Source organism: Prionailurus bengalensis, chromosome D2 (assembly GCF_016509475.1).
Source record: "Prionailurus bengalensis isolate Pbe53 chromosome D2, Fcat_Pben_1.1_paternal_pri, whole genome shotgun sequence".
Lineage (NCBI taxonomy): Eukaryota > Metazoa > Chordata > Mammalia > Carnivora > Felidae > Prionailurus > Prionailurus bengalensis.
In genome coordinates this window covers 60,979,549-61,007,476 of record NC_057351.1, presented here as the reverse complement: position 1 = coordinate 61,007,476, position 27,928 = coordinate 60,979,549, and the positions used below count along the sequence as shown (strand labels likewise).

The 27,928-nt window shown below is 36.6% G+C and overlaps 1 protein-coding gene across 6 annotated transcripts in view; it reads left to right on the top strand.

Moving 5' to 3' along the window:
- Positions 1–27,928, top strand: part of NT5C2 (5'-nucleotidase, cytosolic II) — a 101,361-nt gene that overhangs the window by 60,024 nt on the left and 13,409 nt on the right. For 4 of the 6 annotated variants that reach the window (XM_043597411.1, XM_043597410.1, XM_043597415.1 and 1 more), the window contains 3 exons: positions 22,679–22,796; positions 24,060–24,155; positions 24,483–24,506. In XM_043597411.1, coding sequence (XP_043453346.1) covers positions 22,679–22,796; positions 24,060–24,155; positions 24,483–24,506 — 238 coding nt within the window. The remainder of the gene's footprint in view (positions 1–22,678; positions 22,797–24,059; positions 24,156–24,482; positions 24,507–27,928) is intronic. The other 2 variants (XM_043597414.1, XM_043597412.1) reach the window with 1 other exon arrangement.

The window sequence follows — 27,928 nt, the reverse complement described above, 5'->3', positions numbered from 1 at the left end:
GTATGAACTGCCTCTGCAAGGGCTGGCTGCAAAACAAATGCTGAATGCCAGTTTTGCTTTTCGCTTTTTTCATAAAAGCAAAAATCCCCTTCAGATTTATTTCAGTTAGCAAAAACAGGTACAAATATAGGTCGTTTGTCAAGGTTAAGTGGCATAACTTGAACTTTCAAAAAGTAGGGGATACTGTATACAATTTGTTTATTCATTTATCTGTTGATGGACCTTTGAGTCGTTTCATTTTGGGCTATTGTGAATAAAACTGCTACGAACAGTAGTATACTACAAGTCTTTTTGTGGGTGTATATTCTTATTTCCTCTGGGTAAATACCTAGGAGTACAATTGCCAGATTATATGTTTACCTTATAGGAAACAAACAAATGGTTTTTCAAAGTAGTCATGCCATTTTAAAGTCTCACCCAGGAAACATGAGAATTCTGCTTGCTCCAAGCTTTTTTTATGTTTGATATTGTCCGTCCTTTGAATTTTAGCCATTCAGGTGAACGTGTAGTGTTATTACTGTGATTTTACTTTGTATTTCCTGATAAATAGTGATGTTGAAAATCTTCATGTGGTTATTGGCTACTTAATTTCTTTTGTGAAGTGCCTATTCAGATGCCTATCTTTTAATTGGGTTGTTTGTCCTTTTATTTTTATTTTTAATTTTTTTTAAAAAGGCAATCTTTTTTTTTTTTTTAATTTTTTTTTCAACGTTTATTTATTTTTGGGACAGAGAGAGACAGAGCATGAACGGGGGAGGGGCAGAGAGAGAGGGAGACACAGAATCTGAAACAGGCTCCAGGCTCTGAGCCATCAGCCCAGAGCCTGATGCGGGGCTCGAACTCCTGGACCGCGAGATCGTGACCTAGCTGAAGTCGGACGCCCAACCGACTGCGCCACCCAGGCGCCCCATCTTTTTTTTTTTTTTTAAGTTTATTTTGAGAGAGAGAGCGTGCACGCCAGCGAGGGAGGGGCGGGTGGGGGAGGAGAATCCCAAGCAGGCTCCACACTGTCAGTGCAGAGCCTGTTGTGGGGCTTGAACCCATGAACCGTGAGATCATGACCTGAGCCGAAGTCAGGAGTCGGACACTTAACCAACTGAGTCACCCAGGTGCCCCAGGTTGTTTTTTTGTTGAGTTGTAGAAGTTCTTTTTTTTTTAAGTTTATGCATTTATTTTTGAGAGAGTGAAACGGTGCAGCAGGGGAAGGGCAGAGAGAAGAGAGAGGTAAAGAGAATCTTAAGCAGGCTCTACACTCAGTGCAGAGCCTGATGTCAGGCCCAAACTCACAAATCATGAGATCATGACCTGAGCCAGAATCAACTGAGCCACCCAGCACCCCAAGATGATTTCTTGACCAGTTTGCAGAGAATTGACATCTTAACTGCATTGAGTCTTCGAGTCCAGGAACATGATACATTGTGCCATTTACCTAATCTTTTTTAGTATCTCTTAGCAATGTTTTGTCTTTTTTGGTATAAAGGTCTTATACATTTTTATCTGTTAAGTATTTCCTATTTTTTATGTAGTTGTAAATGGTGTTTGAAATTTCATTTTCTATTATTTTGTTGCTGGCATTTAGAAATAGCAGCTCATTTTTGTATATTGTCTTTGAATCCTGTGACTTTCTAAATTCACTTATTAGTTCTAGTAGTTCTTTTATACACTTCTTAGAGTTATCTACATATATAATCAGATTATCTGCAAATCACTTTTCTTTCTAATCTTTATATCTTACTAAAAAATTTTTTTTGCCTTCTTGCACTAAAACCTTAGTACTATGTTGAATAGAGGTGTTGAGAATGGACCTCTTTACTGTATTCTTGATCTTAGGGAGAGAGAATGTTCAGTTTTTCACCATTAAGTATAATATTAGTTGTAGGTTTTTTGTAAATGCTTTTTATCAGTTGGAAAGTTTCCTTTTATTCTTAGTTTTCTGGGAGTTTTAACATGAGTGATTGCTAAATTTCATCAAATGTTTTTCTGCCTCTGTTGAGAAGATCCAAGGATGAATTACACTGAATGATTTCTGAATGTTAAACCAACTTTGCATTCCTGGAGTAAATACCACTTGGTTAAGTACTATTCTATGTATTGGCAAATTTGATTTGCTGCTATTTTGTTGAGGATTTTTGTGTTTTGTCCATGAGGAGCATTGGTTTATAGTTGTCTTGTAATGTCTCTTGAATTTTGGTTTTGGTGTAATGCTGGCCTCATAAAATGAGTTTGAGAATTGTTCCCCTTTACTATTTCTCAAAGTTTGGGTAGAATTGACATTATTTTTTCCTTAAGTATTTGATAGAATTAATAGTAAAACTGTCTGGGCCAGGAGTTATTTTTGTGGGAATGTTTTAAATTATGCATTCAACTTTTAAACATAGGGCTAGTCAGAATTTCTGTTTCTTCTTAAATCAGTTTTGATAGTTTGTGTCCATTTCACTGAGTTTTAAATTTATTGGCATAATATTCATTATATTTTTATTATTCTTTTGATGTCTGTAAGATCTGTAGTACTGTTGTATTTTTCATTCCTGATACTGGTAATTTGTGTCTTTTTTTTTTTTTTTTCTTCTTCAGTCTAACAAGAGGTTTATCAGTTTTACTGATTTCTTTTTTCTCCTGCTAAGAACTTACCAGCTTTCAGTTTTAGTGAATGCATGAGAATGAGGGAGATTTAAATTTAAAGGTGATTTTTATTTATTTATTTACTTATTTATTTATTTATTTATTTAAATTGTTGATTTTTATTTTTTTATTTTTATTATTTTTTTTAATGTTTATTTTTGAGACAGAGAGAGACAGAGCATGAAGGGGGGAAGGTCAGAGAGAGAGGGAGACACAGAATCCGAAGCAGGCTCCAGGCTCTGAGCACAGGCTCTGAGCCTCAGCACAGAGCCCGACGTGGGGCTCAAACCCACAGACCATGAGATCATGACCTGAGCCGAAGTCGGACGCTCAACCGACTGAGCCACCCCCCTTAAAGGTGATTTTTAAAGGAATTGTTACTATTTAAAAATTTTTCTAAGTTTATTTATTTATTTTGAGAGAGAGCAAGAGAGCGAGAAGGGGAGGGGCAGAGAGAGAGGGAGATACAGAATCGAAGCAGACTCCAGGCTCTGAGCTGTCAGCATAGAGCCTGACTCTGGGCTTGAACTCACAGACCACAAGATCATGCATGACCTGAGCCGAAGTGGGATGCTTAACTGACTGAACTACCCAGGTGCCCCGGGTTGGTTGGTTGGTTGTTTGTTTAAATAGAAATAATTGCCTAACTTTTATTACTTTTAAAAAATGTTATGATTTTGCTTGTAGTTTGGTACATTTATTTCCCTGAATGAAATGTGTCATAGAGTGTTCAGTAGCATAATCCATTCTGATGGGAACCTCATTATCTTCATCTGAATGCAAGCTTTCAGAGATCTTGTTTATCATCAGCTGTCCTTGTAATTAAAGCGAGCTATACATTTTTTTAATTTTTTTTTTTTAGCATTTATCCTTTTTTTTTTTTTTTTTTTTTTTTTTTTTGAGAGACAGAGAGAGTATGAGCAGGGAAAGGGGCTCAACAGGGGCAACAATTTTTTTAATGGTTTATTTATTTTTGAGAGAGACAGAGAGAGAGACAGAGCATGAGTGGGGGTGGGGCCGAGAGAGAGGGAGACAAAGAATCTGAAGCAGGCTCCAGGCTCTGAACTGTCAGCACAGAGCCTGACGTGGGCTCGAACTCACGAACAGTGAGATCATGACCTGAGCTGAAGTCGGACACTTAACCGACTGAGCTACCCAGGCACCCCACGAGCTATACATTTTTAATGTTTTTATTAGTTTATTTATAGAATTTCTATGTAAGATTGACATTTTTATATAAAATTTTTAAAACTCCCAAAATGAAGAACTTAACCTGTTGACATAAGCTAATTTTTCCTGATTGTCTTGGACCTAAATTAATTTTAATCTTGAGATCTGCCTATAAAATTAATGTCAGTATTGGTATTTAGCCCCTTATCTAATACCGTAGATTAACATTTTCTCTTACTGGGAGTATGTATGTTAATTATGCTTTAACCAGTTTGTATACCAAGTACAGAAAAGTTACATAAATGAAAGTCATTGTTTAGATTCTAAATAATACTGAGTCTTTTATATTAGCTTTACCATTCACCAGCAGTGGACTATGTTTTTTATTAAAAATGCACATGATGGGGTGCCTGGGTGGCGCAGTCGGTTAAGCGTCCGACTTCAGCCAGGTCACGATCTCGCGGTCCGTGAGTTTGAGCCCCGCGTCAGGCTCTGGGCTGATGGCTCAGAGCCTGGAGCCTGTTTCCGATTCTGTGTCTCCCTCTCTCTCTGCCCCTCCCCCGTTCATGCTCTGTCTCTCTCTGTCCCAAAAATAAATAAACGTTGAAAAAAAAAATTAAAAAAAAACAAAAATGCACATGAAAAAAAATACACATGATGTGTATCAGAAACTGGTCCTTTGCATATTTTTGTCTTCCTCTGCAGATATATGTTTTTCTTTTCCCTTCTCTTAAGGCTTTTTTTCCCTCAATTAGACCTGTTGGGTGCTTTGGTTATCTATTTTATTAAGTTGCTCTAATGTAGGTGCTTTCTAGACAACAGATTTTGTGTTTGTGGTCTTTATCTGAGAGCAATCTTTTAGCCTTTTTCTGCTGAAATGTTTCAGACAGATGGATCAGAATGATGATTGTATTTCCCAGGACAAATCAAGCCAAAAAAGATTTAGGTCTTTGGACATATGAAAGAGCAAGAAAGTTGTTTTTAACCTAGCTGTTTCCCCTCCATAGAATGAAGGGAGTAAAGCTATACTATTTGTGAATTCTGTTTCCTTGTTTTTGTTTGTATAGAGGACTGCTAAAAATGTTATATTGCTGAATTTATTTTTGTTAATAGTGGACAGAATAGTAAAAATGGAAAGCAAAGGGAGAATTGACTTTTTTTTAGGTTGTTTATTGCTTGTTCATTTTTCAAGTTGCAAAGAGACATAAATGGACCTGTGGTTTCTATTGCTTTTAGTATTCTAATTACTTAGTTTTATAATATTATATCCAGAAATTTATTGCTGAGGTTTCAAATGAGAAATTATTTTCTGATTCAGTGAGTAACTTAAAGTAACTGCTATTACGTCCTCATGATTGTAGTTCACTATCTGACAGACTGCTAATCTGCAAAATGTGGTTTCTTTTACAAGCAAATGTTAGCCAATAGCTATTAAATTAGAATAATTTGGATGTAAGAAGTGATCGAAGAGTAAACGAGTCAGAATAATCCTATTTCTGTTTTGAAGGCTAAGTCCCACACATTCAGAGTTTAGGCCTAGTCTTATTTTTATCTTAACCTTAGAGACTATGAGGTTGTAGAAAAAGCAGTGTGATTGACCTTCGTCATTTAAGAAAAAGAAGGTGTGTGTGTGTGTGTTTGCGGGGGGGCAGGGTGGGGGGGGAAGGAGGGTAAACTGTTGGTATAAGGCTTAAAGGAAATAATGATGTATGTAAAATGATGAATGCAGTGATACTAAAGTATTGATATACCAGTCTCAAGCTATACAGGAAACTCTAAGGAATAAGGAGAAGAATATCAACCTTAAACTCATTTATATTCCTATATATTGTGGAAAAACCTGAAATGTTGGACAGATAGCAGTGGAATATTTAATCACTCCTTTGTTTTTGAATTTTCTTTGTAAGTATTACAGATGATCATGAACTTAATAGAAAGTTGGAAGTTCTTTTTCTGAATAGATATGTCAAAGTATTTGGCATCAGATTATGTTTACAGAGAAAAGAAATTAAGCACTGTTTTTAGTGAAGGGTTATTTAGCAGGATCATGGTGAAGGAATGGATTCTGAGAAAGGGTTTTTATTTAAATTTAAACTTTTTCCTTTATGACAAAGGTATCACTGATACGCTTCTAATAAGTACCATGGAAATTATTTGCTTTTTAGAAACAATAAAAACTCTTTTAATGAAAGGAAGTAATTGACCTTTGCAGTTGCATGAAAGACTTAATATGCAGCAAGTTTAATGGAATTAACATCAAAATTATATATGTATAATTTTCAGAAGTCTTTACCCCAAGGGAGAGTGTATGTGTCCACGGAGGATTTAATATTTACTTAATGACCTTCACAAATATAGAATGACTCTTGGTTTACAATTATGAAGATGTATTATTTCTAGATTGGTTCATGTTTTGTTTTGTTTTGTTTTGTTTTGCTTTGTTTGGGCTTCACACCCAATGTGGGCTCAAATTCACAACCCGGAGACCAAGAGTAGCATGCTCTGCCAACCGAGCCAGCCAGGCACCCCTCTATGGTTCATTTAAATCATTTTGATATTTCCTTTTTCAGTCAAGAAGTCTGCTTTTTTTTTTTTCTTATTTTTCCTTTCTTTTTATTGCCCCTGTTGAGCCCAAAGATCCAAAAAGAGGCACATTACAATTTTTTTCCAGCTCCAACACCTTTAGGGTTCTGAGCCATTTTGGTAAGTCCAACAGCAAGTTCCTTATTTTTTGTTACCATTTCAGTACTAATGGATGTTGGTCACTGTCCAGTCCTTCCCATTTTTCTGAGAAATTGTCAGGAGGAAGAGAACATTTATTAAGCATGTACTATATGTGCTATAAAATATGTTTTATGTACACTGTACCTTTTTTTGTTAAATTTATTTATTTTGAGAGAGCACACATGCAGGGAGGGCAGAGAGAGGAGAGAGAGAGAGGGAGAGAGAGAGAGGGAGAGGGAGAGAAAGAGAGAATCCCAAGCAGGCTCCCCGCTGAATGCAGCGTCTGATGCGGGGCTCAAACTCCGAACCCTGAGACCATGACGTGAGCTGAATGGCGCCCCTGCACAGTGTAGGGCTCTTCACAACAGCCCACTGAAGTGGGGATTATTGCCCCTATTTTGCAAATAGTTCACCAAGTCAAGAGGTAAAAGAAATTGTACGTGGAAATTGGCTTAAGATTCATAGCTAGAATGTAAACCTAGGTCAGTTCTGTTTCTTAATGCTGCTCCGAGCTATCACAGGAACAGAAATTATTTACTAATCTCTCAATGAGAAGTCATTGTCTTGCATTTGAATATAATCCTCATCCTTAGAATACAGATAATTTTACACGGTTTTTCTTTTAATTTTTAGGAGTAAGCATAAGGAAATTTACACAGAGTACTGTGTAAATACTTTGTTCTAGATATTGTTAAAATTCTAAAATTGTGCATTTTTTAAATCTTGGGAGGAATTGAAAATATGTTGGACTCTCCTTTTGAATTTTTCTGCCCTCCTCTCCTTTCTAGGCTATGTTATTAGCCACCAGGGATGAAATCCAATTATCTCAAACCTAAGCATTTTGCAGTAACAAGCCCAAAGCAGAGAGAGAAGATAGAATAAAGCTATTAAAAGTACCAGAGAAGAAATTAAGAGAAACTAGTTTTTGCTAAATTAGAGGATTATCCTCTTACTAGCAGAACTATTTCTGGACCTTTGATCTGTCATCTTATACTGTCATGCATAGTAGATGCCCTCAATGATCTTGTTTTATTGTTTTTGGAATTGACTCAACTTACTTGACATTTAAATGAACATTTTTTTTGCGTGGTGTATTTACTTGGACTTAAGTCCAGGCCACTCAGGTCATGTTTCTGTCAGCTATTGTATATCCTCACAAAACTTACTGGCATTAGTGGCATTTAAAATTTTTTTTTTAATGCTTATTTATTTTTGAGAGAGGGACAAAACATGAACAGGGAAGGGGCAGAGAGAGAGGGAGACACAGAATCTGAAGCAGGCTCCAGGCTCTGAACTGTCAGCACAGAGCCCGATGTGGGGCTCAAACTCATAAGCCATGAGATCATGACCTGAGCCGAAGTCGGACGCTTAACTGACTGAGCCACCTAGGTGCTCCTGTCATTAGTGACATTTAAAGGAGAAGAAACATGGGGCGCCTGGGTGGCGCAGTCGGTTAAGCGTCCGACTTCAGCCAGGTCACGATCTCACGGTCCGTGAGTTCGAGCCCCGCATCGGGCTCTGGGCTGATGGCTCAGAGCCTGGAGCCTGTTTCCAATTCTGTCTCCCTCTCTCTCTGCCCCTCCCCCGTTCATGCTCTGTCTCTCTCTGTCCCCAAAATAAATAAACGTTGAAAAAAAAAAAAATTTAAAAAAAAAAAAATAAATAAAGGAGAAGAAACAATCTAAAGTAAGAAGTATTATGTATTATATATTATTGGTATGCTGTCACCAAAGACATCTCAAACAAGGTAGAGCACCTTTTTCCCTCCCTTTTTTTTTATTGTGGTGAAATCCACATAAAACTTATTATTTTATCTATTTTAAATGTATAACTAGTGGCATTAAGTAAATCTACAATATCGTGCAACCCATTATCAATTTCCACAACTTTTTCATTATCCTAAACAGAAACTCATTAAGCAGTAACTTCCCATCATCTTTTCACTTCAGCCCCTGTAACTCCTAATCTACTTTTTGTGAAGTTACCTATTCTAGATGTTTCATATAAGTGGAATCATATGATTCCATGGGTCTTGGTTATGTCTCTTAGCATGTTTTCACGTTTCTTTTATGTTGTGGCGTATATCAGATTTCATTCCTTGTTAAGGCTGAATAATATTCCATTATATGTACAGACCACATTTTGTTTATCCATCGTCCATCAGTGGACACTTGGGTTGCTTCCACCTTTTTGACTTTTGTGAGTAGTGCTGCTAGGAGCGTTGGTATACAAGTATGTATTTTAGTCTTTGCTCTCAGTTCTTCTGGGTAGATACCCTGGAATGGAAGTGGTGAATCCTATAGTAATTACATGTTTAACTTTTGAGAAAGTCCTGAATTGTTTTCCACAGTGGCTGCACCATTTTACATTCCACCAGCAATGCATGAGGGTTCTAGTTTGTCCACATCCTTGGCAACACTTGTTATTTTAAGATTTTTGTTGTTATTTTGATAATGATCATTTTAATGGGTGGGAGGTTGTATCTCATTATGGCTTAAAAATATATTTTTTTAATATTTATTTTTGATAGAGTGTGAGGTGGGGAGGGGCAGAGAAAGAGAGCGTCAGAGGATCTGAAGTGGTATCTGTGCTGACAGCAGGGATCCCCATGCAGGGCTCAAACCCACAGACCCTGAGATCATAACCTGAGCCAGAGTCAGCCACTTAAGTCCAATGCTCAACCAACTGAGCCGCTCAGACATTTCCTCTCATTGTGGTTTTGATTTACATTTCTGTAATGGCTGGTGATGTTGAGCACCTTTCATATGTTTATTAGCTATCTATATGGTATGTCTTATTTGGAGAAATGTCTTGTCTTAGTCCTTTGTCCATTTCTTAACTGGGTTGTTTGGTTTGTTGTTGAGTTGTAGATGAAATATCTTTAGATATTTTGGACATTAATCTCTTACCAGGTATATAATTTGCAAATATTGTTTCTCATTCTGTGGGTTGCCTTTTCACTGTCTTGAAGAGTGTCTTTTGATGCAGAAAAGTTTTTAATTTTGATGAAGTCCAGTCCATCTATTTTTTCTCTTGTTGCCTGTGATTTTGCTGTCATGTCAAGAAATTGTTGCCAAAATCAGTATAACAAAGATTTTCTCCTCTGTTTTCTTTTAAGAGTTTTATAGTTTTAGCCCTATGTTTAGGTCTTTGATCCATTTTGAGTTAATTTTTTATGTGGAATAAAGTAAGGATCCAACTTCATTCTTTCTCATGTGGATATCCCGTTTTCTCAGCACTATTGAAAAGACTGACCCTTCCCTTCCTGAATGGTCTGGGCATCCTTATAAACATCATTTGACCATATATGCACCAGGCAGCATTAAAAAAAAAAAAAAAGATATATGACAATGTGAGCGTTTGTGTGGTGCTTCAGCATTTCTTAAAGAGAGATGAGGCTCCTTGTAATGGTACTGAATTAAATTAATAATGGAACATCAGCTGAGTAGAACCTACTGTGGCTAGTGTGTAAACTGGATGCACCTTTTGAAGTTCTTAGTGTGACAGCACTGTCAAAGTTTCTTAAAAAGTTTTTGGTACAAACTAAGGAAGATAACCTATCTTAGAAAAGCCAGAGAAATTCTCATTGTCCAAAGTCATGAGAGAGGACTCAGGGCATCCTTCTTACAACTTGAAAATGTAGAACTTACATATTACCTTATTCCACATTCTCTCAAACAGATTGTCTCCATGCAAGAGAGTTTTGTGTTAATGAATGAACAGCTCTAAGTCATTGAAAGTTATTAACCTATTTATATCCTCTGACTTATTCTTGAGGGATTTATCACTTTGTGAATGGATCAGATGTATACAGTTGAAGGTTTAAGGAATATAAAAATAGGTGTGATTTTTTTTTTTCTAAAAGAACTTTTAAATAGGGTTTTGTTTGTTTTTTCTGAAACAACAGAATAAGGGCTTGAGTGTTTGAACAGAGAAACTAGGGTAATAGATAAAAAGAAGAAAAACTTCCAAAAACAAATGATCCCTTTCCAAAAAAAAAACTAGGATTGTGCTTCATAAAATTATTAATAAAAATAAATTGGAAAACACAAACAAAACAAAAATCTAATCAGTATATATATATATCATGCAGGACATCTTGCCTCCCTGTTGCCTGAGGGAGTGATAAGGCTCATTTGGATGAGTAAGTTCTATTATGTTTGTACTCAACTCAAAAAGAAGAATTGTGAAGATGAAAAGTGATACTTTAGTACTAGAGTCCAATCAGTGATTAGTATCAAGGATCCATTCAGAATAAGCTGAACTTGATGGTATCTATGGTTGAATGGGTTTGCATAACTGGAGGGTTCCTTATGTACAGTATTGACTGTAAAGCAATAAAATATACTTCTCTGTAAATCTCCAGAAGTGATTTGAGGTGACTTGCAAAATGAAACACATATAAAATGGGTCAAAAGACTACTTTTTTTTTTTTTTTTTAAGTAGGCTTCACTCCCAGTGCAGAGCCTAGCACATGGCTTGAACTCATGATGCTGAGATCAAAAGTCAGACACTCAACCCACTGAGCCACTCAGGCGCCCCAAAAGACTACTTTTTATAGGGGTGCCTGGGTGGCTTAAGTGTCCAACTTTGGTTCAGGTCATGATCTTGCAGTTTGTGGGTTTGAGCCCCGCGTCGGGCTCTGTGCTAACAGCTCAGAGCCTGGATCCTGTTTCAGATTCTGTGTCTCCCTCTCTCTCTGCCCCTCCCCTCCTGACTCTGTCTTTCTCAAAACTAAATAATAAACATTTTTTTAAAAGACTACTTTTTATGAAAGACTGTAATAAAATATGCTTCCAAATATCCTTCATATAATCACCTTATTAGGAAAAACTTATTCCAATATTGCTATCATTTATTTTTTTTTAAGATTTAATTTTTAAGTAATCTCTTAAAAATTTGAGTGTGAGGCTCGAACTTACAACCCTGAGATCAAGAGTTGCACGCTCAACTGACTGAGCTAGGCAGGCACCCCTTCACTGTCATTTCTTAGACATTTTAGGAATTCTTTAGAAATTTGTTTTCATAGCCAGTTTATAAACACAAGAAAACCTGCTTCATTGCTTCATTAAGTAGTCCCCTGTTTTTTAACCCGGTTTGATCTACCGTTTTATTCACTGGTTGCTCTGAATAACTGCCACCCCCCCCCCCCCCACCACCACTTTAAATTCACTTCGTCATCTGTTGATGAAAAATATGCTACTAAGGAGGATATCTAGAACAACATGCTATAGACTCTGAAAGTAGTTTTGAAAGAATTTCAGACATGTTCTGAGTAATGATTGCATTATTGGAATAAGTATATATTGACTTGAGGAGTGATTATTTTGAATGGGAGAAGGCTAGTTTGGATGAAAAAGTTCTATTATGTTTGTTATTAAAAGGCATTATTTGGGGAGGGGTTGGGAAAAACAAAAGGCATTATTTTATGTCCCATCTCATACTGTAGTTTGTTTTCATTTCATAGTTGGTTTTGTTTGTTTCTGTTTTGGTATAGTTGTCTTCTAGAGAGAGAGAACTTAGAACTTATTTTGGAATAAGTCTACTGATCCTTAGGTAAAAATACTTGTTTTCTTTATTAGTTTGTTTCTTTAACTGAACTAAGTTATTTTTTAAAAGCTATTGTTGATGGCATCCCCACTTTCGAATTTTTTTCACATGTTTACATTTCTGTTTTGTTTGGTCCAATGTCTCACCCTATGTGTTAACTCTGATTTGCTAAGAGTGTTAATATATGATAATACTAAGCCAGTACTTTCATACCAAAAGAGCAGTGCCTTTGTTACAGTAGGGTTTCTCATCAAGACTATAAGATTGGACAGCCTTAGTATAGTTAAAATATTTCTGAGCAATCCTTAATTTGGAAGGCTCTTACTATAACTTACTGCTGATAGAAGACCGTTCTAGTATCATACTGGGCTGTAAGTGGGAAGGATATTCAAGCAGTAGTTAAAAGATCACCCAAACTAGTTAATAATTCTGTATGTGCATGTGTATAACTTTTGTATACTTGTGCAACTTCAGTATTCTTTGAAAAATTAGTTTAAAAACTTTTGATCTGATAGAAGTTATTAAATAGGAAGAGAAAACATTAGGGACGATGAAACAAGAATCCAAAATACTGATAATTGTTAAAGCTTGGATGATGATTTTAAAGCAGATCATTTAATATTCTCTGTATTTTTTTGTGTGTATGATTTAAAAATACTCTTTTTTTTAAATATGTCACTTTATTATTTTTTTAAATGTTTATTTTTGAGAGAGAGAGAGACAGAACGTGAGCAGGGGAGGGGCAGAGAGAAAGGGAGAAACCGAATCCAAAGCAGGCTCCTCCAGGCTCTGAGCTGTCAGCACAGAGCCCTACTACGTAGGGCTCAAACTCCAGAACCTGAGATTATGACCTGAGCCAAAGTCGGATGCTTAACTGACTAAGCCACCTAGGTGCCCCTAAAAAATATTCTTAATAAAGTTAAATTAAAAGACTAAGTAGAGGAAACTGACAAAATGCCAATAAGGTGATTTTTTAAAGATATTTGAATGTAAAGGTTTTTTATTTCCATTTGATATATACTTTTTATTTTAGGTATTACTGCTGTTTTCTTTTCCTTTCTTTTTTTTCTCTTCCCTTCCCTTCCCTTCCCTTCCCTTCTCTTCTCTCTTCTCTTCTCTTCTCTTCTCTTCTCTTCTCTTCTCTTCTCTTCTCTTCTCTTCTCTTCTCTTCTCTTCTCAGTGTGAGAGAGTGCGTGTGTGTGCAAGTGTGAGCCGGGAAGGAAGAGAGGGAGAGAGAATCCCAAGCAGGCCCCACACCCAGCATGGAGTCCGATGCTGGTCTCAATCTCACAATTGTGAGATCATGACCTGAGCGAAAATCAAGACTCAAATGTTTGAGCCAACCAGGTATCCCATCTTACTGCTTTTTCTTTCTTACTTTTTCTTTTTTTTTTAAGTTTATTTATTTTGAGAGAAAGAGAGAGTGAGCATGAACAAGCAGGGGAGGGGCAGAGATAGAGGGAGACAGAGAATCCCAAGTAGGCTCCACGCACAGAGCCCGACGCGAGGCTTGAACTCATTGAATCTTGAGATCATGACCTGAGGTGAAACCAAGAGTCAGACATTTAACCAACTGAGCCACCCAGGTGCCTCATTACTGCTTTTTCTTCAACTTAAGGATTTCTTATACTAACTACCTCAGAAAACAAAGGACTATTTCTGCAACCAAGTATGCTTTTGCAGTGGTGTATGTTAGGAAAGAATTTTAAAAGAAATAATACTCCAGGGACACCTGGGTGGCTGAGTCGGTTAAGCATCCCGCTCCTGGTTTCAGCTCAGGTCATGATCTTATGGTTTGTGATAGGCCCCACATCAATCTCTGCGCTGCCAGGAGCCTGCTTGGGATTCTCTCTCTCCCTCTCTGCCCCTCCACCATGCACATGCTTGCTGTCTCTCAAAATAAATAAACATTCTTTAAAAGAAAGAAGACAGAGACAGAGAAAGAAAGAAAAGAAAAAAGAAAACTCCAGTGCATAATCTTAGTTGTAGATAAAAGCTCTTTGTATTGAGATTAAATACCCTCAAGACTATTATTTTTAGATACATACTTATATGTTACCTGTTTTAGATTTATATATTACTTTTAAACATCTCTATTTTACATATATGAGTCTACACTTAATTTCCAAATTTTGATTCCCTTTATGTCATTTCACTATCCCAGTGGTGTTTCCATTAATTTAATTTTTTAACATTTATTTATTTTTGAGAGAGAGAGACAGAGTGCAAGCAGGGGAGGGGCAGAGAGAGAGGGAGACACAGAATCTGAAGCAGGCTCCAGGCTCTGAGCTGTCAGCACGGAGCCCGACATGGGGCTCGAACTCACAAAATGTGAGATCATGACCTGAGATGAAGTTGGATGTTTAACCAACTGAGCCACCCAGGCGCCCCGTGTTTTCACTAATTTTAAATTAATCTTTCTGAATTGCAATAATGTGTGGTTGGTTCCTAGGTCATTAGGAGATTTAAAAGATTGTTTAATAAAATCCAGTTCCATCTTCTCCATTACAAGGTGAGTGATAGAAATAATCACTTATCAGTGTTTATGATCTTTTCATTGTCAATCATAAAAGTATTCAAATGTAAATTAGGTTATTTTTTGGAATAGTGTCTTATGTTGCATCAGTAAAATTACTAAAATCTTAACATATTGCCTGCTGTTTTCAACAAGTATAAACTTTTTCAAGACTCTTAACATAAACTACATTGGAATTAGAATTTTAAAAACATTTAAAAGGAGGGGTGCCTGGTGGCTCAGTCGGTTAAGCTTCCAACTTTGGTTCAGGTCACGATCTGTAGGTTTGAGCCCCGTGTTGGGCTCTGTGCTGACAGCTCAGAGCCTGGAGCTTGCTTCGGATTCTGTGTCTCCCTCTCCCTCCCCCTTCTCCTCCCTCTCCCTCAAAATAAAAAACATTAAAAGAAAATTTATTTTTTAATTTAAAAGGAGTCTTAACATAATAGTTAACTTTTGATTCATCTCTTTTCTGCTTATACAGTCTCTGAATGTTTGCTTTATCATTGGGTTAATGGTCACTGAGAAAAGAACCAGATGATAATGGAGGCATGCTATGTAATGAAAATTTAAGGTTAAGCCTTGTGGATAAAAACGTACTGGGTCAGAGAACTCTTAATGGTGGGGGTTACCTAGGCCAGGCAGATCATGAGGTGATTGTAATTCTTTCAGTCATTGGGAACATTTGTTTGGTTTGACAGCCATGGGAAGGAATCAGATTCAGGTAATTACAGTCCTTCTGGCATAATTGTTACGGCACTGTGGTAGAGACCAAATTAAGTGCCTAAAGTTTCCTTTGTTTCCTAAGGTTTTTATCCACCCTCTCAATTTTTCTTTGAGATGAATAGAATAACAGGATTATTTAGGATACCCTGTGGTTATTGAAGAATGAATTTATTTCCGTCTGGATTTACAGTTCAGTAAGTACCTAAATTCTCTTTGCTTCAAGACTCTTAAGAGGATACTCAAAACATTTCAGTTAGGTGGGAGAACTTATTTGGAAGTATCTGACCTAAAGTGTATGCTAGACTTTGCGCACTTTTTGCCCATGGACCCAGTTGAGACCTCAGACCATAGTTGGCTCAACTAGTTTGTTGTTTTTTTAAATTGAGTCAGTAGTTAAAAATGGAGAAGTAAAAATTCAGGCTGGCTGTTATCACAGAATTGGCAACATTTGGCTGAGTATGAGTAGCTAAGTAGCTGCTTTGCCCTTTAGGCAAGACATGCACCAACACTTAGCCCATTTTCACAACAGTTGAACACTGGTATAAGTGATATATATCTGACGATGATACAGACTGATATAGATAAATTACCTGGATCTGAGTCTTGGAAAGTTTGTCTGGTGAACTTTATAGTACCTGGAGATACTGGTTATAAAAATGAAATGTCTGTTTAAGCCTGAATAAGTCACACATAGATTTTAAGAAGACTTCCTGGGTTGGGTTAATTGGCCCCTTCTCTGTCCCTTTTTACCTCCCTAGCCACATTATGGTATTGATCTTCTGAAATTGATTATAAATACCTAATTATATATCCCTGTAGTTCACTTTGAGCTCCTTTAGGCCAAGGACCATGAGTTGTTTTTTGTTCTTAGTATCTAGTACCTGGTACGCAGTGGGCATCCAAATGTTTGTTACATTACTGTAACTTTAGTACAGGTGTTTTTGTTTTGTTTTAGTAAAGGGGTTTGAGTGGGATGAACTGTTCTTATTTTGGGGAAAAATTATGTAAAAACTGTTTCAGTTTTAAAATTATAAGTAGCTCCTTTGGTTAAGGAGGGTTTTTCAGGTTATTATCTCAAAATTTCAGTTTTTCTGTTTTAAATTGAAAACCCTACTTTCCACATGGTAACTACATTTATCATGGTGAGCACTGCATAATGTGTAGATGTTGTGCACCGGACACTGACATAACACTGTATGTCAATTATACTTCAATAATAAAAATTAGAGTAAAGAATACTCTAAATACACATGCCTGCTAAGTGAACAAGCTCTTAGAGGGGAAAAAAATGGAATTAGGGATTTTTTTATTTTGTTTTAAAATAAACATTCTTCTAATACTCTTAATAATTTTTTAAACAAATCTTTTGCTTACCATTTAATTTTACTTTCGCAGTGACTTGAAATTGGCAGGCTTCCAAACTCCCCTTGTGTGTTTATCTACGTTTTTAGCTATTTGGGAGTTGGTTTCATTTTATATTACTAAAAGTGTTGGATGGTGCCTAGCTTTTGTATTTTAAGTAAATTAAAATTGAGGTCATTTTTAGAAATTTTCAATATCTTTTAAAGGTCATTTGTGATCTCTTGGATTAGAGATAGAAATTTCTACTCTATGTTATTACCTTAGGGTTTTCAAATAGTTTTGAAAAGTGGAAAAAGTCCTCTGATGTTTATATGAGATTTGGAAAGGTTTTATCTAAAGTTTCCTGATGAAAACGTGAATTAATTTGCCTTTTCTAGTTTTGGTCTCAGAGAACCAACATTGCATAGCCTAAATAGAGAATGTTGATATTAATCACATTTACGGCATAAAAGCAAGTAACTATTCTTGGGTGGTTGGGTTGGATATTTGTTTTTCATAGTGATTGGTGGTGGTGGTTTCTGTTAGTTTTAATGTTTGTAAGACTTTTAGACATTCTATTTGGTCATTTTTGCTGTTTTACTTAGTACCATCTTCCTTTCCCAAAAAAGTTGGGAGGAGTCAAACCATATGTAAATGTCTCTAGGGAAAATGACTCCCTATAAAGTTAAACATAATGAATATCTTAAAAGTGTCAATATTTTGTATGTATCTTCAAGTCATTTCTTTGACTAAACTAGGTAGTTTCTCTAACTTTATGAAAGTAGAGCAATATGACTGTGCTTACTGAAGGCAAATATCCACTGAATCAAAATAAAGTTTTCCTTCTATCCCACATTTAGACATCTAGTTAGATTTTTAGCAGCGTGACGTTGGTTCTTGTCTGTATCAAGATGGCAAATGTAGGTGTCGGAAGGGTAGAAAAGTAGGTAGTTAGGTACAAGTAGACTTACTTTAGGTACTTAACAGCAAGGTGAAACTGCTCTGGTTTATTCTTGTTTCCTCATTTAGCTTGTTTTACTTACTGTAGTTCAGTTTTAAACAGTTTACCCGCTGCATTTAGTTTCTATCATGTAAACCTGAAATGTGCTAGAGAAAATAAACTAAAACAAAATAGATTTATTTTTCTGTTTATCTTTTAACTTAACATTTCAGGATCAGACTTGGTACTCCAGGCTCAGGGTGTCAGAAAAGGTAAATAATGCACAGTACTTAGGCTGATCTTCAGTACCCTTCTTTTGTTACGGCCATTTAGACAAATTCTAGTGATGGTCAGAGGCTTCTAAATAGGAGGACAGTAACTCCTATAAATACCAATATCCAAATGGTGTCTCTCTGTTCCAGCCCATCGCAACAGTTTTAAAACCGGTTTTTGTTTTTGTTTTTGTTTTGTTTTGTTTTGTTTTGTTGCTTTGTTTTGTTTTTTTAACAGGAGAGCCAGTGTAACTCCTTCAAGACTGGAGTGACACTCTACATCTGCATCTGCCTCGTGTGAGTTCTCATTTTGGCAGCAGCACTCTGCTAGGCTGGAACCTCTCTAGAGGTTTGCCCTTCCTTTTCCTAAAATCTGTAAACTATACACAGTGTGTCTTGGTGGCAAAGGTAAAAAGTGCATGAGAATTTTAGACTTCCTTGCAGAAAGATTTTGACTCATTTCAAAGAAATGGTCTCCTCTAACGTAGGTTCTATCTTGTATGAACAACATTTCCTCAAAACAGAGCCCATAACTTTGATCCCCACAACATACAGTTGATATTTTTTGGAGAACTGTTTTTTTCCTTACAGACTATGGAGTAAAGAATATCTTTAAATGCACTCAGTAGCTTCAGCTTTCAAAGCTTTGGTTGTTCTCTTTATAGTCTAGTTACGTAACCTGAGAACACCGTGTGCTGCCCTAGTGGCTCAGGCAGTCCTCTTTTTTGGACTCTGGCCCTTGAAAGAACTTCTTCTTTGTCTTTGAACATTGGGTAAATTAGGATAGGCCTGAGGACTTTCTCGAAGAAGAAATAAGCAGTGAATGTGTGAGGTTATGTTTACTCTGAATCTGTTGGCTGCATTTTGAAAGTCGTAAGAATTGAGTTTGAAGCTATGCATCACTTACTCGCCAGTTTGGGGAGAGAAATTGAAGTTAGAGCGTTTGCAGCTGTGGAGAGGCATAGAGCTGCACAGTGTGAGGCCATATATATGGTTCCCCACATATATCAAGGCTGACTTTAAAGGGCATGGTCATTAAAAAAGGGAGTTTTGCTTCTATTTATTTATTTTTCAAGGAATGGCGATACTTTGCAGGCTTAAGGACTAGTCATTTTTGCTACCAGGTCAGAACAAATTGTGATTAATTCCCAAGGGACACTTAGAACAAAACATCTAACCTTCTGCTCTGTGCAGCTACAGTCTGCTTTTCCAACCCTGGTTGTACTGTATAGTGCTCTAGCAGATGATTTAATGACCTGGGAATTTGTGTTACTGAAATGATTATCCGGGAAGCTTATGAGAAAATGTCAATAGCTTGTAGGTCTTCCTGATTAATATAGAGCTCAGTGAAATAGATAGTGTTGTCAAAGTGGAACTTGAACTCTCTTTGCTAAATCCATTCCCACCTGTGATTAGAGCAGTTTGTTTTGGACTAGGTGAAAGAAATTGGAGGGAGGACAGTGTATTTCAACACCTAGGCTTAAGTTTTGATGGCCTATGTAATCTAGAAATTCATGTTTAACAGTGGTATAATACCTCGCCACAAAGAGCTTTGGATGAGAGTGAGGGAGACTTAAGTTCTGCCTTAAGCTTATATTTGTGCTTGCTATGTACGTAACTTCAGGTCAGCAAATGGGGAAAATACATTGTATTTTTGGAAAGTACCCTAAACTCATTGAGTAAAAGGAAATTTAAAGTATTTGTTTCTGTAGGTGGAATTACTAGAAAGTTACCTCAGTTGAACACTTGGGAGGTTCTGCCCTGGAATAAACATAAGTGTGGCAAGTGTGTAGTGTTTTATTATCTGCTGTTCTAGGGTTTGTGCTGACAAAATGGGGATTTGAGATATCTCCCTCCTCCCTCCACTCCTCACCCATCCCCGGGTCTTTTTTCCTTCACTAAAAGTTCTGAAAAAATGGATTTGGGTTTTGATCCAAAGTGTCTCCTAAACACAGGTTTCAATCACCATTACTCCCTCCCTCTATAATTACCTGATGTCTAACTAGGGAAAATGTCTCATTTAGGGCTGAGCATGCATGAGTGGAGGTGATTAAGGTTTCCCCCCCCCTCCCATTCTTATGGCATAGCTAGCAAATTATCCTTCTGAAAAAATTAATAATTGAAAATATTTTGTATGGGCCAAATCCTATAAGAATGAATGTCAGTGGATTATCCACATTACTTAGCTATACTGGAATTTTTTTCATTAAATATTGTTTGAAATAAGTAGGACTTTGTTAGGATTGAGAAACAGTTTTTGTTTTATGGAAATTTTGTTAAAATGAGATTTACTCTCAGTTGGGGTGGAAGTACAGTGTTGGGTGAGAGATATTATATTCTCAAAATAATTCAAATTGACATCAGTCAATACTTCTTTTCCGGTTTTATTATAGCACACCAGCTCTTACCCTTTTAGTGTGTATGAATATATAAGCACTTCTTTTACCACAGTGTACATCATCTAGATTTAAGAATTCCACCCTCAAGGATTCCAAAAGGGTTTGGTTTTTGTTTTTTGGGTTTTTGTTTTTGTTTTGTGGGGTTTTTTGTTTGTTTGTTTTGTTTGCTTTTTTGGTTTTTTTGGTGGGGGAAGGTGATGATGGGGCTGGAGTTGAACAGAGAAAAGTACATAGCCAGTCTTGAGAATATTAGTATTAGCATTATTTTTACCCCTGAAACAACAGAAGAAATGACAGCTTCTTTTGGCATTGTTCTGATGAGACTCAAGGGCCTCCTTCTCTTAAGGGCCTTAAAACATTTAGGCTTTTTAAATATGACAAATGTTTATTAAAGGAGTTTGAAAGCTCACCTGCTTTTTTTTTATATTTCAACTTAATTTAAAAATAATAGGTATACACATTAATATTTACAAGTTTTTAAAAAGTACAGAAAGGTACATACATGAAAGTATACTTTCTTCCCCATCTCTTAGCCACTCAGTTCCCTTCTGTGGAAGTGACAAGTATTACTGATTTCTTTTATGTAGTTCCAGAAATATTCTAAAAGATTGATTTTGGCAAGGAAAAGTTGAATACTACTCATTAAGATATTAGCACTAATTTGGATTGGTAGACTAATTGCAGTGAAAAATCAGTTTGAGCCATAGGCTGTGTATTAATTGTGGGTAGAATAATAATAATAATAATAATAATAGCATTATTATGAGATAAAAATGGATTTTTTTGCCTCATTTGGCATTTAGCAAGATTGCAGGTCTATTAATTTTTATCTTTTATATAGCTTACCCTCTCCTAGAGACTGGTGGGAGGATCCTTACCTAAATATTGCATTTGGAGGAAACCTATTTAAAGGAGCAATGTTTTTATACTGAACTGCATTGATGATTCTAAAAAGTTTTTTCATTATAGAATAAGATTTCAGAGATAGGTAATAGTAGGAAGAAACTCCCATATTCTGAAATCCATCTTATTTCACCTGTAACAAACTCAGTAGGCTTCTTTGGCAGATAAGGATATATATCCTATACATATACTTGCACATACCCATCCTTCCATAAATTTCATAAAATGAGTCCTAATTCTTTTTTTAATGTATATTTCCAGTCTTACTGAGAAATAGACATACATCACTGTACAAACTTAAGGCATACAGCACAGTGGTTTGATTTATATATATTGTGAAACGATTACCAAAATAGGTTCAGCTAATACTCATCTTCTCATATAGATAGAATAAAAAGAAAAAGAATAAAGAAAAAAATTTGTTTCTCCTTGTGGTGAGAACTCTTAGGATTTGCTATCTTAACAGATTTCTTATATATCATACAGTGGTATTAGCTGAAGTCCTCAATGTTGTCCATTATATCTCTACTACTTATTTATCATATAAATGGAAGTTTGTACCTTTTGACCACTTTCCTCCAATTCTCCCCCCTGATCCCTAGTCATAATTCTTTAATATCTGATTTCCAGTCCACATTCAGATTTCCGTAATTGTCTCAGACATGTCTTTTTATGGTTGATATTGCAGCAATAAGTTGTAAAATGCAATTAAAAAATTTTTTTAATGTTTATTTTTGAGAGAGAGAGAGTGTATGAGCAGGGGAGGTGCAGAGAGAGAGGGAGACACAGAATCTGAAGCAGGCTCCAGGCTCTGAGCTGTCAGTACAGAGCCTGACGTGGGGCTCAAACTCATGAACTGCGAGATCATGACCTGAGCCGAAATCGGATGCCCAACTGACTGAGCCACCCAGGCACCCCTGTAAAATGCAATTTTGATGGCTTTATAATATTTTTAGGGCTGTTAAGAAAGCAAGTTAATCCTGACAAATAGAATTATGCTGATCGGAGAAAGCATATAAAGCAACTACCAAGCCAAATAGTAATTGTAAAAATAATTTTTTTTAAAAAAAAGCTCATTTTGAAGGATTCCTACACGAACTATACACATCAGCGAAACCTTCAACATATATAGACCTCTCTACCTGGTTTTCTATTTACGTACATTCTCATGGTTTATATCACAGCTGTTGTGCATATTAGTTTCTTTTAAAACTGCCTTTAGATTATGGGCATGAAAGAACAGATAAAGGAAAAAAAGTTTCCTAAGAATGAAAGAATTATTCTGAAATGTTTGATAATTCATCTTGTCGCTCTTGCTCCTACAAAAATATGACCTATTTCCACAGACTAACAATGGAGTTCTGTGATTACTTGGGACAGTACAGAACATGGAGTTTGAGGGAAAAGAAGAAAATGGCCTATTTAGGAGGAGGAGGGAGTTGGGAAAAAGTAGAAATTCACTCATTTGCCTTTTATTTTCATTGACTATTATTATAACGAGAACCTCCTCTCTGTGCAGTGTACAAGTCCCCGGAGTATGAGTCTCTTGGCTTTGAGCTTACTGTGGAGAGATTAGTTTCTATTGGCTATCCTCAGGAGCTGCTCAGCTTTGCTTATGATTCTACATTCCCTACCAGGTAATTTTTCAAGATTTCTTTGGATTAAGACCTTTCCCTCTATCCCCCAAATTAATAATTCCAAATGCATCTCTGACCCTGCCCACGGTCAAAGAAAAGAACCAGAAAAGATGGTTTGGTTTGTTTCTGGTTTTGTTATTTTGGTTGGTGTGGATTCTAAAATTATGGACTTTTCATGTACATTATATCTTTTGTGGGTTTTTTTAAATTTTTTTTTTTTTTTTTACATTTATTCTTGACAGAGAGAGCACAAATAGGGGAGGGGCAGAGAGAGAGGGAGACACAGAATCCGAAACAGGGTCCAGGTTCTGAGCTGTCAGCACAGAGCCTGACACAGGGTTTGAACTAACAAACCGTGAGATCATGACCTGAGCCAAAGTCAGATGCTTAACCAGCTGAGCCACCCAGGTGCCCCATATCTTTTGTGTTTTTGAATTGAGCTTAGTTTATTGTTACTGAAGAAGATCTATTTATGGGAAAGAAAAATTATTAAAACTGATGGGCAGTAATCACAGATACTCCTTTCACTGTTGGAGATCAGTTACATGTTTTACTGACACACTTCAGTTGGTCAGTGGGAGCCTCTTGGCAGTTTGCATTTTTGGATTTGATAGGGAAGATTTAAGATTAAGAAAGATGGTGTTTGAGATGCCATCATATATGTCCCATATATAGCATCTATTAGAAGGAAATATAAGCCAGCTCCTTTCTCCAAAGAAATTAAGACTCTTTTAGAATGGAACCAGTGTATTAAGAGGAATTATGGTTCATACCTTGTTTAAGCTCTTATTCCTTATAGAAAACAGTTGTGATTATTTATCTGAACAGAGTAAATATTTTTTAGTTACTCTGGGTTTAGTTTTTTTTTTAATTAAAAAAAGTTTTTTTTTTAACGTTTATTTATTATTGAGAGACAGAGGCAGAGCATGAGCATGGGAGGGGCAGAGAGAGGGGGAGACACAGAATGTGAAGCAGGCTCCAGGCTCCAAGCTGTCAGCACAGAGCCTGACGCGGGGCTTGAACTCAGGAACTGTGAGATCATGACCTGAGCCGAAGTCGGTCGCCCAACCAACTGAGCCACCCAGGAGCCCCTCTGGGTTTAGTTTTTAAGATTTTATTCACTTCATCCTCCAGGATTATATTGTTTGGGACATGCTTGAGTCTTCGTAAAGATTGAATAAGATGGCATTGGTTTATGATGATTGAGTAATACTACATAAGATTGTTGCCTGTATTATTGATGATGTCCTTATTTGCATATAGGGGACTTGTCTTTGATACACTATATGGAAATCTTTTGAAAGTTGATGCCTATGGAAACCTCTTGGTCTGTGCACATGGATTTAACTTCATAAGAGGGTGAGTACATAGAACTTCTAGCCTCTGTCTAGTGTTTTTATAGTGAAAAAATAATGAAGATCACGGGTCTCCCCAGATGTAATATACTTTCCTGTTCCCTCATCATTAAAGAACAATTTCTTTACATAAGGATATTTAACAATTATTTATTAGGCAGTTAGGACTCAAATGGACTTATATAGTTAGCAGTTACATTTTGTGTAAATTAAGTGGTTTCTAATTATATAGCATCCAACAAAGCTAATCCTGAAACTTGCCCAAAAAGAATTGTAGTGGCTTTGACTTATTTGCAATTCTAAGATTTTTATTTTCTCCTTTTTAATACAGTTCTCAGGTAGCTGCTCAGAAGAGGTATGTATATAAAAGCGCTTTGAAAAATGTAAAATTACAACAGTGTAAATGACTAAGATTTTTAACAGCTAATATATGATTTTTTTATATTCTAATGAATAGCTTCAGATACTTGATCATGTGGTTAAATTTTTTAAAAACAGGCTAAAAATGAAAATAGGGTAATATTTAAAACTAGAATAAGCTTTAGTTTCATAATCAGAATATTTCCATTCTCCCTAACTCGGACTTTTTGCCTTAGTAAATAGTAGATAAAATTTACTGTCTACAATGTTTTGGTCTACTATATTTTGGTGAAACATCCCAATTTTTTCTTTACAAATCACAATACCACAGTTTGACATTTTTTTGTCCTCATAACTTTGCAATTATATATTTTCTTCACTATTATACTACTTAATTTACTACTGATACTGCATTAGGCACAGAGCAACACTTAAAACCAAAATAGATTATCTGTCAGTCTCTTGTATAACTTTCCTATATATTATTTTCAAAGGCAAAATAGTAAAAACCACACAGTCTGCATTGAAATTTTTAAAGAGAGAGTGTGTTTTTGGTAATTACTTTTTGTGATAAGAGGCACAAGCTAACTGAAACTGTACCTGAATATCATTTAAATCTGAGATCACAGCAATGCCCTGTTTGGAATTGAAGCATCTGATATAAGATTTTTCAGCTGGAATTACATAGGCTCAAAGGTTTCCACATAGTCATAGTGCAAACAGTGTGAAGTAAGCACCCCACCTTGACACATCTGGGAAGGCCTGTGATTATATCTCCCTCTCTTTCACTGCTCCTCTCATGAGGGGTTTGTTCAAGATCCATGAATATCAGGAGGCAGGATTTAGAATGTGAAGTGATTGCAAATAGTGTTAGCAGCCTAAGCTATTTTATAAATGGATATTGTACCATAATTCAAAATCTCAATGAAGATGAACCAAGGTTCTATTTTTTAATGTCTGAAAAGGGATTTTTGTGTTATGGAGAGGGGTAGTCAGAGAGGAAAAGGAAAGGAAGTTCTATAAATGAGTACTGCAATTAGTGTTACTAACTCAGGATCCACAGATCTTCTTTCTTTCCCCAAATAAACTAATAAAGTTTCCAAATGGCTCCTTTGGAAGTATTTTTAGTAGTGTTTCAAAAATAAGCCATTTATTTTTTTATTTAAAAAAAATTTTTTTTGATGTTTTTATTTCTGAGACAGAGAGAGACAGAGCATGAGCAGGGGAGGGGCAGAGAGAGAGGGAGACACAGGTTCTGAAGCAGGTTCCAGGCTCTGAGTTGTTGGCACAGAGCCCGACGCAGGGCTCAAACTCACGAGCTGTGAGATCATGACCTGAGCTGAAGTCGGACGCCCAACCAACTGAGCCACCCAGGTGCCCCAAAAATAAGCCATTTATGAGTAATGCAGAATCATTCAAACAGCACTTAACACTCTATAGTCTTTAGAATCCAGAGGAAAAGCCTGTGGAGAAGGAGAGGCTGAGGATGGAGAGAGAGGGAAAGAACAAGCTATTGAAGCATACTGGTGGATGAGGCTGGCAGGGAGGTTAGGGCTCCATCAGGCATTGCTTTACACACCTTGCCAATGAGTTGGGGCCTCTTTTTTGGACAGGGGCAAAGGCCTTTAAAGTTCTAGGATGGGATAATGTTGAGATCACAGATTTATTTCTACGAGTCACAGAAAGTTAGCAGTACAGTAGTCCATAACAGTTTTCCTCCCAGCTCCCAAGTCTAGCATTCCTTCTTCTGGGATACATTATCTGCCCCCAGTTAATATTTATTTTAAATATATGCTAGCTTGATTTGACAATTAAGAGGGCACAAGTAAGCAAAGGGCAGAGAGAGGGGGGAAAGAGAGGGAGGGAGAGAGAGAGGGAGGGAGGGAGGGAGGGAGGGAGGGAGGGAGAGAGAGAGAGAGAGAGAGAGATAAATAAATAAGTGGGGCTCACTCAAAGCAGGGCTAATGTTTTACCTGAAGTGGGGCTCGTGCTCACCCAATGCAGGGTTCATGCTCACTCAGAGTGGGGTTTGAACTCACAAACCATGAGATCATGACCTAAGCTGAAGTCAGATGCTTACCTGACTGAGCCAACCAGGCGCCCAACACTTAACTTAAACAGAATGTAATTGCTAACTCTATTTATATCATTTGGGTTCTTATTGCCTAATAAATAACTGTTAACTATCCTTATGTAAAGGAATTACTTTTTAATGATGAAGAGAATAGGAAAGTATATCTAAGGAGACAGTGGCATCTTACTAAACCCGACTGAGGAAAGCATATCATTACTATTCCCTTCCACCTTAATTTTTAATACAGAAAATCTTAGAAGGCTAGAAAATGAGATATTCTACAAAGTTATTCCTTACTGGGCACTCTTATTTCAGAAGGGTGACTAAGACAGGGAGCTAATGTGATTTTCTTTTCCTAACTAGAATTTATGCCATTGGTAGTTAACAGACCCAAGCAGGAATTTACCAGGTTACAAACGGAGTACAAACTTTAAATTTAATGTCCTTTATTTAGATTAGTTATCTTTATATATTCATTGTGAGAACTGTGCAGTTTTTAAATAAATATTTTATTTTTAAGCAATCTCTACACCCATCATGGGGCACTAACTGACAACCCCAAGATCTAGAGTTGCATGCTCTACCATCTGAGCCAGCTAGGTTCCCTGAGGATTGTGCATTTTTATGTTTTAGTTTTTCTCCCTTTTGGTTTCTCTCTACATTTTTTTTTTTAAATTAATGCTGTCCCCTTCAACTTCTTGGAAGGTTTCATTTCACTCTCCAAGGTTCTTGGGCATCTCTAACAACTTCTGTCTGTTTTGCTGGCTTTTTTTCTTGTAACCCTAAATGTTCCCCTTGGGTCTATTTCAGTCTTCTGTTTTCCCTCTGCACCGTAAGTGACCTTATCCACTATAACAGTCTTCGTGGCTTCACCTTTTACCTATGTGTAGATGATCCCAGTTCTCTCTTAAGTCTGAATCTCTGTTTTAAGTTTTTGACCTTGTTTCTAATTAATCACCTATAAAAATCTGTTTACTTTCCAAAATAAAACTCCTCTTACACCTACTTGTTATTCAGTTTTCATATTTCTGTAAATGGTACCACCACCCTACCCTCTCAGAGACATCCTTATGTGAGCATCATCTTTGATTCTCATGTCCTCATCTGCCACAGCCAATCAGTCCCCTGGTCTTAATTCATTTTACCTTGGTAGTCTCTCATGATTAATGCTTCCCTTTAATTTCCTGTCCCATCACTCTAGGAGAGACCCTTCCTGCTCTCATCTAGGCTACTGCAATAACCACTTAACTGATTTCCCAGTCTTTTGTGTCAGTTAGTTTTTCTGCGTAATGAAGTACTTGAAAGCCTGTTGGCTTCAAACAACGACTGTTTTATTTAGCTTA